Below are 13,568 nucleotides of genomic sequence, written 5' to 3' on the forward strand. Positions count from 1 at the left end.
CCTCTACAACATGTTATCATGTAAATGTTTCTGTCTTTCTAGCTATTTTAACAGAGGCAGAATTTTCAGGTCAGTTAACAGTGTAAATGCATATTATAAAAGTTCACTACATTTCGAATGGATGGATGCGTGGTTGGATGATTGGATGTCAGCCTTTTGAATCAGTAACTGAAAAACAGATATTTAAGGAAACAAAGGGATCCTGTCAATTTCAGTATTACAGATGGCATTTTTAATATGTGAGTTTTTTTTTTTTTTATATTTGGATAGCATTTTCTCCCTCAATATCCTATTTTTAGTTGTAACAAGCAAACAGAACTCACCAAGATTTTTTAAAAGGTAGCAGGGTAAAAAAAAAAAAAAAAAAAGATGTTTTCATTGACGTAGACAAGCCATTTTCTTCACCAGGTTTGTTTCTGAGAGGAATATACTTTAATGGAAAGGGATAGGTAGCCAGGTTTGTGAACCAGTGTTACTGAATGTTAACTCTGCTTTAATAGTGGCCTAACTGAAGGATAGAAAAATGGAATTATAAAAGAATGATAAAAAAGAGATAAGAAGAAACTGTGGTCTCTTAATTAGCATCTGAGAGAGAAGTGAGAAAGAGGTGTTTACAACTCAAAGAAGCTCGAAAATCACATTTTTAGGTTCCTGGTTCAAACATAAAAGATTCGAACAACATCCTTTTCTTTAGTTATGGCTTGTCTTGCAATTTTAAAGCCACTATTAATTTGTATTAATTTGGACATATTTCTATAATTATTCACAAAATTATTCTTTGTCAGAATTTCTGGGCATGTAGGTTAATTTCTAGGTATAATTAACTTGTGAATAAAACCTGCTGAAATATTCTCATTATCCTTATTATTTTAAAATACTTGTTTTGACATCTTGGGAAATTCTCAAGAATATGACAGAATCCAGCCTTGGCTGGAACTCCTAAGAGTATAACCTCAGGATCCCTTTCAACAAAACCTTCTTTTATATTTTTATCAAATTAAAACCATTATAAACATGTCATGTTGGCAAAACTCATGTATTTCCTTCAGTTTTGGGTCCCCAGCTTATTTGTGCCCTTAGAATCATTTTCAGAACCATGAATCACTTTCTGACTTGAATCAACAACTGAACTAGAGGAGAGTTGGCCCCAACCAGTTAGTACTCTATCTCAGCTTCAGACTCTTTGATTTAGAACATGAAATTTTCTGCACCCTAGTTAACTATTAGCCCAAGTAGGAGATACTTCCAGGTCTCCTTTGCTTTTCTTCCTGGTGGCTTGCTGCTCACTTTTACAACTCCTTGCACCTGGCACATGTATGGTAGCCTTATAAACAAGGCCCTTGAGACACAACATGAAAGAGTCAGGAAGGAACCCAAGGTGTTCATTAGCAATTACCCTATGTTGAAATACTACCCTACATAAAAGTTTCTTCATTGGCAAATGGACTTGCTGGATTCTTGAAGGAGTTCAAGATAGCTGTCAGAGATCTTGATGTTGAGTGTCAAGGACATTCAACTAAGTACTGGCTTCAGGGGAAATCACACAAGTTGGAAAAAGAAAGCATTTGAATTTATACATGATCTTTCAGAAGTGTCCCTGGTTGGCAGTAAATACAACCGTGAGCACACTTGGTAAGAATTAAAAAAAGCACCTCTAGGAATGTTTTGGAACATTTATCTCTAAGGATAAAGCCACTATTTGTTTTTAGTCATCGTGGACTAATTCCTAGTATTATTCAGGTTTATCATTATTGATGACAAAAATGGAGGGAGAAGAAGTTAACCCAACAATATCAAAATGCATCAGTATTTCATTTGCATTATCTTTATTTGGTTACCTAGTAACCAACTTCAGAATCACTAACCTGAAAGTACTCATTAAGTATCTTATAGTTATAGGTTGTGCCATATGATATACATTTAAAATATATTAAGCAAGACAAGTCCGTGCCATCTAAAAGTTACTGATTATTTGGTAATGAAGTATTTTATTATCACCATTGTTCCCAAATATGGATGCCTGCCAGAATAGCAAGTATTATTGGATTACCATGGAAGTGTTAGGGAAATAATCTGTCCACATTAAACCCTAAGTAGGCTAACAGCAAGTCATTATTCATCTTGACTATAATTGAACTTTACCAGAGAGATGCCAGAAAGAAAAAGCAATTTTAGTTTACTTAAATTGCCTAGTTTGCTGAAGAAAGTCTTATCTTCGAAACAAAATGGAAAAATAATACATTCTGCCATAAAGGATATTTTCATTACTCGCTTGAAGTAAGAGTTAATATTTCCTTAGATGATTTCCTCTTTTTGTAAAAGCCTAAGTTTAATTCTAAACTAACCCAAAGCATTACTTGGATTTCACCCCAGTGGAAGATTTACATAGTGTACAGTAGCAGCTTATTTTAATAATAACTCTTCGACAAATATATTTCCCATTATTGACTGCGTGGGACCCAGATATAGTCTATACAGTTAATTTCTGTTCACCTGCTTAATCACAATCATGACAATTTGGGACACTCTTGACCTTTGTACAGTATGCACCTATGTGACTATGAGCCCCAGATGTCATGGGGTACCCTTTCTCTCTTTTGTAGAATGAGGAGCTTGGACTCTGTTTCTAAAATCTCTTGTTATTCTCAAATTCTGTGTTGCTGTTTGGCCGCCCTAGATGTTGAGTTGATGACTTTTCAAGAGAGTTTTTAAAACATGTAGAAAAGGGAATGGGACTTTTGGAGAATTTAACAGTGCATTAGGACTAATTCTCTTTCTGAAGTGAGGAAATCAGAGAAAAATTAGAGTGTGGATTTTTGTTCTCGTCTTGGTTCTCAGGGCACATTTCCCCCTCATCAGCTAGGATGATAGAAGTATATAAAGGCATTCATTTAACTTTATTGGTATGTAATTGCTAGTATTACAATGAGTATGTACAACCATGACCCAAATCTGAATTATATTGAATGAGTCAGGGAAATAATGATAAGTAATTCTAAGGAAATGTTTTCAGTATACTCAAGGAGTTAAAGAGAGTTTGGATAAAAAGGTTCCAGGCCCAGAAAATATGACAGCTGGAACATGAAGATGAGGGATTCTTCATCTTTTCACTGTTGAACCATATTTACTCAGATGCACCGTTATCATGTAATTCAGCAGAAGTGCTGAAAGAATACTTATGTACTTACAAGATAACACACCAAGTATGCCCCATTTTCTCCTGCAAGTTTACCACAGGAGAGTAGGGAAATCTGGGGTTACTTGCCCTCTAAGCCTATTTCTTTATAAAATGAAGATAAGACCTTCCCTACATGGTGAAGTGATTACAAGGATTAAGTGACAAAGCTTTTTAGCACGTCTACCTGTACAAATTAATAAATCAGAACCTTGCTATTACAGTCATTTATTACCTTTATAATTTAGGGAAAAGAATTATACTCTTTTATTTTTAGTGAGTCTTTGTTTATGTGTGAGCTTTAAATGTGTATTATTTTTACATACATATTGCATTTTATGAATGTAATAGAAACAGTGATTCTAACTCTTAAGTAATTTAATGCCCTTCTCTTGCAAATTTCAGAAGAGAAATAGAGTGATATATATACATTTAATGCCAAAATTATTTTCTTCCTGAAATATTCAGTTGTTAAAGTTTCCATAAAATTGTCTTACCTTTCCATTTCTCATTGAAGTAAAGAAATAGTCTGTTTCTTTCTAGAGCAAGAAAATGTATCATAATGTTTTTCTGAATGTTTCATTGTTCACTTTTTGTTAATGTATTACTGGGCAAGTACAACTTTTAATGTCCACCAACTATTCATTCATTTGGTGTTTGCTGAGCTCCTACAGATGCAAAATTGCCCTCCCCATCAGAAAATTTGATAGCACAGGACCATATTCATTCATCAGGTATTTATTAAGCACCTACTGTGTGCCACATCTTGTGTGTCCAAGGGTTTGTCTGCCTCTGTGGACGTGATTTGTTCAGTGTTTATTTATGGGTTGATTCCTGGAATCATTGCTTTATTTCATGGTGTTTACCAAGTAGGTCACTTGCATATGTTTAAGTAGGAATGTTGCTTGTTTAATAATAAGATGCCTTATGAGTCAGCACTATATGCCAGCAGTTAGGGAAATAGCATATGAAGCATTTTACAAATTAAACTCTTTAGGTTAACACATTTTGCTTTTGGTATTGAGTCTTGAGTTTCATTTTTCAATGCTTTTCCTGTTGATCTAATTGAAGAGAGAATACCCATTTTAAGAGAAACACCACTGCCTCAGGAAGTATGTTCAAATGTTTAATTATTTACAAGGCCTCTATTGCTTTCTGTCGAATCATACTTCTATAGAAGATAGTTGATTTTTTTTTTTCTTGGCATTATTAGTACTGTTGTTCACTTTTACTTAGAAAAAGTACAGAAATAAATCAGCAGGCTTAGAGGGATCTGGAGAATTCTACTTTATCTTGCTTATATATTTCCAACTAACAGTCTCATCAAAAGTCTGTGGGTCAAAACAGCAATTCCAACATGAACATGTGCCCTATTAGATGCCCTATTAGATGCTTCGGATAATTAATTACTTATGCAGATATTTTCTTCCACAATGAATCATCCTTTAAAAAAATTTCATGGAATATTTTAACTGTTAGTATGTGTATATATGTACCACACATGTGAGAAGAGAAAGAATAATCAACCCCATGCTTTATCCCCTTTTCTCAATCTTCATACATTTTTATAGTTTTGTTGGTTTCCTGGGGTACTTTAAACCAAATCTAAGACATGTAATTATATTGACAAATGTTTCAGTGTTATCAATAGCTGATAAGTACTTTAAAAATTATGCCTAACATTTGATTTTATTGCAAACAATGGTTTAAAAAGTTCTACATATTGTATTTGTTTATTATGTCTCTCAAATTGCTTTTAATCTAGAACAGCCTCATTTTTATTCTGTACTAGAAATTGACAAAATGTATTCAATTATCCTACAGAATGTTGCACAATTTAGATTTAGCCCTTATTATATAAACAGGTACTTAGATCAGAGATTTGGCTAAATTCAAGTTAAAATTTTGAGGCAAGTGTATTATAGATGGTTCTGTGTTCTTTCAGTTGTGTTGTGTATCCGACCATTATGCATTTATTAATGATATATTAGAACTTAATACCTGCCTTCTTTGATGCAGAGGGTTTCAAGAATCCATGTTGGGGTAGCATAAGTCATGTAAGTTGGATTTTAGTGTTTCAAATCATCAGTCATTTTGAAATCAACAGTGATTACTCCAAGGTTTTTTTTAATACCATTATTCTAATAGGAAAAAGCAGTTTTAAATGACTTTCTTGTCCCAATATACAGCTCTAGTTATCAAATGTTTTCAATAAAAACAATTCTTTTAAAAATTAATCTAAACTGGCTCAACAAACTCTAAAGTATAAAGCTAATTATTTCATTGAAAAGGTTGCTTTTTATCCCTCAAAGCTGTTAGTTGAAACTTTTAATCACAGAGTTGACCAGAAAAGAAAATATCACCATTTTGACACAATACTTACTACCTTGGTCAGTCTTTTGGATGGCAGTTGGTCCAGGGAAGTCCAGCAGAACACCAGGTCTCCAAGTAGACTGAGGTCCTTTTTTAGGGAAGGGGGAACCTCCCTAAGAATACATTCTTAGATCTTACCTGGGAGAGAAACTGGTACAAAAACTGGTATTTCCTGAGGGCTAAAAATAAATTGCTTGAGGCTTTTTCGTTCATGAGGTCTTGCTTATTTGTTTGTTTATAGGAAGAAATCTTTCCTGTTTTCTGCTCTGTATGCTGCCTTTATATTTGGTGGTCGGCACCTAATGAACAAACGGGCGAAGTTTGAACTGAGGAAGCCATTAGTGCTCTGGTCTCTGACCCTTGCAGTCTTCAGGTAGGATTTTTTTTTTTTTTTTTTTTGGGGGGGGTGTCTAATAACATCCACCCATGTCATCAGACTTGCTGAAAGAAAGCAAATAATTGAGCATTTCATTTCATATTTGATATTTTTTAGTGTTGAATGTATTGTGGACACAAAGCCATGTTCAGAGAGAAAGCTTTCATTGCAACCACATTTGCCATAATATACTCCATCTCTTACTTTGAGAGTTCTCAGGCCATCTCCTTCCCTGTCCAAAATTATCATGCAGTAGTACAGTTCATCTGTTATGACTCGAAACAGTGAATCGATTCCATTACTTTCGTTGCTTAAATATAAATGAAGGGCCAAATGGAAAGCCACACAAGTAAAAGTGTGGAAGTCTATTGGAGAGCAGGTTTCAACTGTCATGGCTGTATTGCTACTACACTAGTCCTTGATCAAAAGATGGCACTCAGTCAGGTGTGGTGGCCAAGCCTGTAATCCCAGTGATTGGGAAGGCTGAGGCAGGAGATTGTGAGTTCAAATCCAACCTCAGCAACTTAGTGAGTTCCTAGCAACTCAGCGAGACCCTGTCTCTGAATAAATATAAAAAGTGCTGGGGATGTGGCTCAGTGGCGCTCAGAGATACTGCCAGACACTCTTATCTGTCTGGGTCAGCATCATTACATGAGTGAATTTCTTGCTCTGCATCCCCAAAAGCACCATTCACCCTCATTCCCTGAATTGACTCACAGGCAAATGTTTTGTGAAGCCAGTTCTTACTTTGCATCTGGCAGAACTCACCATAAGAGACTGTTAGGAAAAGGGCTGTTCTCTCCAGGGGCATCTGTCAGCCAACATGCAGACACATTGCTCTGGAAGCTTTGAAGGAGCATTTCCAATCTTGAAATATTTGGTGATGTAGGCCATCACAAGACTAATTAGCACACAGCTGGTGTCCGAGCAGGTGCCAGAATTTACCTACAGCACTAACAAAAGCACCTATTCTATTTGTGATTTGCTTGTCAAAACCAGCAAGTTTATGATTAAGCTTGGGAGGGGTTGAGTGAGGGACTGAGCAAATGTAGGTACACTGCAAAAAACAAAACTATCCATTTTAATATTTATGAGTATTCATTTGTATCTTTTCGTATTGTATATTGACATTACAAGCAAAAATAAATGGTATCATTAAAAGCCTCATTAGTCTCTTGAAGCTTATTAAATATGATTAAGCAGGAGGAGTGTTTTTCCATGAAACTCGTAGCATCTGTACATTACCATTAGGTTGGATCCCTGCATCTAAAACCCTCATTTGCTCACTGTTGCCAAGCTTACTTTTTATTTCATAAGGCCTGATGTTTGATGGACTCATGACTTGGATCAATCACTAAAGACTTCTTCCATTTATTTGTTTGTTGGTTTTTTGGTTTTTTTGTTTGTTGGTTGGTTTTTGTTTGTTTGTTTGTTTGTTTTGGGGGGGGTACCAGGGATTGAACTCAGGGGCATTCTACCACTGAGCCACATGCCCAGCCCTATTTTGTATTTTATTTAGAGACAGGGTCTCACTGAGTTGCTTCGCACCTTGCTTTTGCTAAGGCTGGCTTTGACCTCAGCCTCCCAAGCTGCTGGGATTCCAGGAGTGCACCATGGTGCCTGGCAGACGCCTTCCATTTCAATCTATATAAATTTATACTTCTCTATAATATAAAGCAGCATTTTCTTTCTTTCTCTTTTTTTTTTTTTTGGTAACAGGGATTGAACCCAGGGATGCTTAATCACTGAGCCACATTCCCAGCTTTTTTTTTCTTTTTTTCTTTTTTTTTTTTTTTTTTTTTTTTTTTTTTAGTTTTTACTTTGAGACGAGGTCTCACTAAATTGCTCAGGGCCTTGCTAAATTGCTGAGATGGGCTTTGAACTTGCAATCCTCCTGCTTCAGCCTCCCAAGCTGCTGGGATTATAGACATATAACACTTGCCCAGCTTCATGTTTATTTATATTCAAGAAAAATTATTTCTATTCTAATGAGGCTTTTCAACATGCTAACAGTTTTTCAATATTCCCTGAGCCTTTATCATTTGTTATTTTAAACATTAACTCATATAAAAGAAAAAAGAATACGGTAGCTCCCAGGCACTGGTGACCCAGTTTAAAAGATTATTGGTGCTTGGCTAATCTTGTTTTATCCGCATACCTAACTTCCTCCTTATCCCCAAATAATTTGGAAATAATGTAGACTGGAGTGATTCTAACTGAAATGATACCATGGCTAAAAGATAAGTATTCTTTTTAAAACATGATATTATTAGGAGCTGTGACTCAGTGGTGGAGTGCTTGCCTAGCTCGTGCAAGGCACTGGGTTCAATCCTTAGCACTGCATACAAAAATAAGCAAACAAAATAAAGGCATGCTGTCCATCGGCAACTGTAATTAAAAAATACCATTAACTCAGCTAAATTAATAATAATGCTGTTGTGTTACATGTCCAAATTCTTTCCTCTGTCTCAAATGGTTTCCTTTTTACAGTTTATTTTTTAAAATCTGGATCAAAATAAGATCTGTAGTTTCCATTGGTTCATTGGTTCACCATGGAGGTTTGTTCCCTCTGCACCCCCTGCCTCTACCCGCTACTTCCCACCCCTCCCCACACCCCTTTTCCCTTCTTATAATCCCTCCTTTGACAACCAGATCATTTACCCCATAGAGTTCCTCCCTGGACTAGATTTTTGCTTGATTGTGTTCTTCTGTACCTTGTGTTTTCTACAAGTTGGTAGTTAGATCCAGAAGTATAATTTTACTCTGGTTTAATATTTGACAAGACTTTCTAAGAAGAAACTTCATTACCTGAAGTGTATACTTTTAGTTATCTTGAAGTACAAATAGTTATAGCAAAGGCAAGATAAATGCTTGATTCTTTGCCAATATATCATTGTTTTCAAGATCGAGTCCTGCATGTGATCAACAAGAGTTTTTTTTTAAATATTATGAACTCGTCGATTTATGTATTTTTTATGTGTTAGTGTTTTTGAGGCATATTCTACTTTGATATTTGGATCCATTGCTGTTTCTTTCTTTTCTTTTTTTCTGGTGTTGTGGGGGCAGGTACCAGAGATTGAATCCAGGGGTGCTTAACCACTGAGCAACATTCCCTGCCCTTTTAATTTTTTATTTTGAGACAGAGCCTCTCTCAGTTGCTGAGGCTGGTCTTGAACTTGCAATACCCCTGGCTTAGCTTCCCAAGCTGCTGGAATTGCAGGTGTGTGCCACCACGCCAAGCTCATTGTTGTTTGTTGTGATGTGGATGGCTTAATTGTTTTTCCATATGACATGTTGCAGGCCAGGCTTGTTGTGTAGTCCTTGTCCAGATATGGATCAGCCGTTTCTCCAAAGAGCCCTAACTCTTTGGAGTGGGGAGATATTTAGAAACCATTTTCTGAGTACTAGAGGTAGTTGTTTCCAGGCCTTTTCAGAAGCCAGAAATGGAAATTTATGTATTTATTTTTTAAAGAATAATATTCAGCATGGGTACTGATACTTCTATTCCAGATTTAGAACTAGAGAGATTTTTGCTTGACTAAATTTTTAATTTTTCCTTCCTTTCATGCCAAAAAACTCAAGTTCCTAGTGTTGGCCAGTAATTACTCATTTCCTTTATCCTACAAGGCATCTGCAACAGTCATTAGCAATACATCATCTTTTTAAGCCTGATGAGGTCTCATTTCCTCTCCTCTTTCCTTTCTGTTACCCTATATATGCAGTAACATAACTTCAAAACAAATTGTAGCTACAAGATAAAGAAAACTCTTTCCCTCCTTAGCATATGAGTGTATTGCAAGTGTGCGTGCAAGCAACATACACATGTACTTTGCATTTTTCCACTCCCCAGGCATATATGCTATCCCCTATCTTTGAAGGCAACTCAAGTAAAAAATGATACTTCATCTGGGACCTTACATCAGAAGTTTCAGTGCCAACCCAGAGTAGCTCTGATCTCAACTCAACATAAAAGTGCCACGTTTCCTTAGCACTAGGGGCATCCACCCAGGCAATAAGGATGTGTTCCATGACATAGGCCACTTTGTCCTCTCTTTGTTCTTTAGATGTCAAAACTGGATCCTTGGCCCAGACTGGATCCAAATCACAATGAAGTGACACTAATTGAATCACTTGACTTCTTTTGAAAAATCAAGACTAATAATAAGAAATGGTAGAGCTAAAGTAGAGCTTATAAACTAGGATCTGTATATCCTGCTCTGCTCTGGACAGTGTCAGTTTTATGCCCTGGGTCCCAACATAATTATTCTTATTTCCCTATTCCCTCCCCAAAAGTCACACTTTAAATGATAAAATGGCATTCTATTTATAACCCACTGAGAAATTTTGTTGACGCAATTAAAAAAAAAAAAAAGGAAGAATACCAAGGTCTTCTGCCAATTTCTTGCTAACTGATCTTTGTTTTTAGTGTTGACCTCTTGTCTGAAAATTGTTCTCCTGTCTACAACATTTCCAAATATTGGAAATCACTCATCACTCAGATTTAAAGCATGCAAACCAGATGCCTTTTTGATATCCTTTTGTTTATAAAACTTATGACCTCTTAATGAACATCTTTTAAGTCATTCCTAATGTACAAGTCACCTTTCCAACCAATCACCAAGCTGTATGACATCTTCTTCAGTATTTTACATCACTGTCGACACTTCTCCATCTCCAGGCCTTCCATTCATGGACTCCATCACTTCCCCTCTTGGGTATTCCAACCACTAATTAATTGCTGCCCCATCCAAGGCACTCTACATACCACATCATTTCCCTATTTAAACAGTAGCTGAGACTCCTTTGTCATTAGGTCAAAAACCTCACTCTAGCCATAAAAACTTACCAACTTTTTTAAAATCCACTTTTCACCCTTGCCCTATGCAGATGTTTCCATCCAAACCAATATGGTATGTCTGGTCATTGCCCACAAAACTTTGCCAATTCCTTATTTCACATCTTGGAACACACTGAGACTTCTTCTCTTTCTCCATACTTCCCGACTTTATTCTCAGAGTGTTAGCCATCACTTAGAATTTCTTCTCTGTAAAGCCTTCTCTGATCATTTCAGTCCATACCTCAGCTTCCATGGAACTGGTCGCTCTCTGACCGTGAAGTGGACTTAGACTGCCTTACTGTCATACCTCCCAGGAGACTGTGAGTTCCCTGAGGCAGGAATTTGCTGATGGGTTCTGCACACAGTTCTTGGATTTGTGAATACAAGTCTCACACTCTCACACTCATCAGTTAACTGTCCAGTCACATGTAGTTGACAGTTTCAGTCATTTCACTTTTTCGCTCCTTATATATTTCGTCTTAGTGGCCTCAGCCATACCCCACTCCAGTTTTCATTCGTCACTGTCAGCCTTTATCTGTGAACATAAAGACAGGCCTCAAGAAAGTAGGACTTAATGTCTTAGAAGGTCAGGAGGCTCCCAAAGGCCTAGAAGACCCTACACAGTCTGGCCTTTGTTACCACAGACCTCTCCTCTCCTCCCCTGTGTTAGTCCTCCCCACCATTCCTTAAACATGCCAACAAGGCTTCTTCTCAGGGCCCTCGTGCTTGTTCTTCCTTCACCTGGACCACTCTTTGCCCAGGTATTCTAATGACTGTTCCCCCTTCCCCTTAGATCCTCACTCAAATTCGACCTTGGTGAGGCCTTCCCTGACCTTCCTACCTACCTTACAATCCACCCTTCTTGTGGTCCTTTCCTGTCTTATTTGTCCCCTAGCACTTAACACCTTACAGCTCACTCTGTCACTTCCTTTGTTCCTTATTGGGCTCCTCCCCGCTGGACTCCAAACCCCATGAGGACAAGGGATTATTATGTCTGATTTTCTAGTGTGACTCTAGAACCCAAGTAGACATTTAGTAAATATTTCTTTTTAAGAAATTAATATAGGTAAATAAAGAGAAGAGACTTACTAACAACTATTTACATTTTCTTTCTAAAGGGAAAAATAGGGAAAAATTTTCTGCCTTCAAATTCAGGAACTGACTACCTGGAATTTCAAGTATTTCCAAGAAAGCAATAATCAAATCAATTGAGTAAATATATGATATTTTGTTTTTGTTTTTAAATAAACATGTTTTTAAATAAAAGGAGGGAGAATTCTAAGCCGCTGTGAAAGGGACTTACTATTGAGAAGTCAGGAGAATGTCACCCTACTTTCCGGATGGCCCCATGGGTGCTGCCCAGTGTGGGCACACTGGCTTCTCCTTACTTTAGCTGAGGTTCTTGCTGATGGACCCTGACCTGCAGGTCACTCTGCTGCTCCAGACGTGCTCCTGTCAGCATCGGTATGTTGCCCTCAAACATGACAAAGAACTGTGAGGTTGTATGTGCACAAAGATGGTTCTTGTGATGGCCTTTCGTGCTCCCAGGAGTTACAGTCAACTTGACAACTTTTCCTTATTTACCACTGAAAAAGATATCCAATAGTTTGTTTGTTTTTTTAATTAAAAAATTTCCAGTTATAAAAGTGAGGATTCTCTGTATGAAAATAACAACAACAACAACAACAAAAACACACAAACACACACAAAGTGTTTAATCTCATTATCCACAGATATTTACTGTTAAAGTTTTAGAGTATGTCTTTCCAGTAATTTAATGTTAAACTTAAGGTTCTTTACCATAATATTAATTCTCTGTAATACAGTTAATACATTTGAGTTTGGACAAAGATATGACTTCCGTAATTATCTTTGTATTACAGGTGCTAAACCAACTTGAAACTGCTGACATGTAAGATGCTTTAAATCATTTCCCAAGATTTAGTATTTAAATAGCCAAATACTGTAGACCTTCTAAAGCTTGTTTGAATAATACCATGAGCATTCTAAAAGCAACTGGATGGTGATTTAGGACGTACATATAACACAGCATTTGTTAAGGATTGTTTTGGAGGGTTGGTTTCGTTTGTTTGTTTGTTATTTCCACAATCCCAGAGGGCTGGGGACTCGAACCTGGGCCTCCAGCATGAGAGGCAGGCACTCTACGAGATGGGCTATGTGGCCTGCTAAGGATTGTTTTGAATTAAGATTGAGTGAAGATTACAGTGTTGATAAACTTTCTGTGTTACCTTACGGATGCTTAAAGGATCCTCCATGTTTGGCGTGGTGTGTGTGTGTGTAACAACAAGATTTTGGATCCTTAAGAAATCCATTAGACCAAAGGAATGAACTTTTTTTGAAATTGCCTAATTGATAATCTGGAATATATCAAATGATACTGATGTCCATTATTAAGCTAAAGTAAACACAGTTGTAGATTGGCTAAAGAAAACATTCCAGTGAATAATATGGAAGAGTACTAGAAGTCTCTATCCCAGAGATTTCCATTAGAGAGCAGAAAATTGACTGACCCAATGAGAGGAGAACTTTCCTTGCCCTGAGAGTCCACATGTCCTCAAGGTGTGGATGTGAGTGGAGCGCTATAGAAATTGGTCAGGCTTGATATAGAAACATTGTCCACCCACATTATGTTTATCTGCTTCTGTTTTGTCAACAAAATTCTTCCTTCTAACTGTAATACCTTCCCCATGTGAAACAACTCTTACAGGCCTCTTCTAACCCCAGCTATGAAAATATTGGCAACTCTTTCCTGAAAGCTTTCAATGTTTATTCTCTATAGTTCAAAC

At 36.9% G+C, this 13,568-nt stretch overlaps 1 protein-coding gene across 3 annotated transcripts in view; it reads left to right on the top strand.

The window, feature by feature from the left end:
* The window catches only part of Elovl6 (ELOVL fatty acid elongase 6), a 122,927-nt gene that overhangs the window by 79,067 nt on the left and 30,292 nt on the right, over positions 1 to 13,568 (top strand). For all 3 annotated transcript variants that reach the window (XM_047566835.1, XM_047566834.1, XM_047566833.1), the window contains exon 3: positions 5,790 to 5,921. In XM_047566835.1, coding sequence (XP_047422791.1) covers positions 5,790 to 5,921 — 132 coding nt within the window. The remainder of the gene's footprint in view (positions 1 to 5,789; positions 5,922 to 13,568) is intronic.

Source organism: Sciurus carolinensis, chromosome 10 (assembly GCF_902686445.1).
Source record: "Sciurus carolinensis chromosome 10, mSciCar1.2, whole genome shotgun sequence".
Taxonomy (NCBI): domain Eukaryota; kingdom Metazoa; phylum Chordata; class Mammalia; order Rodentia; family Sciuridae; genus Sciurus; species Sciurus carolinensis.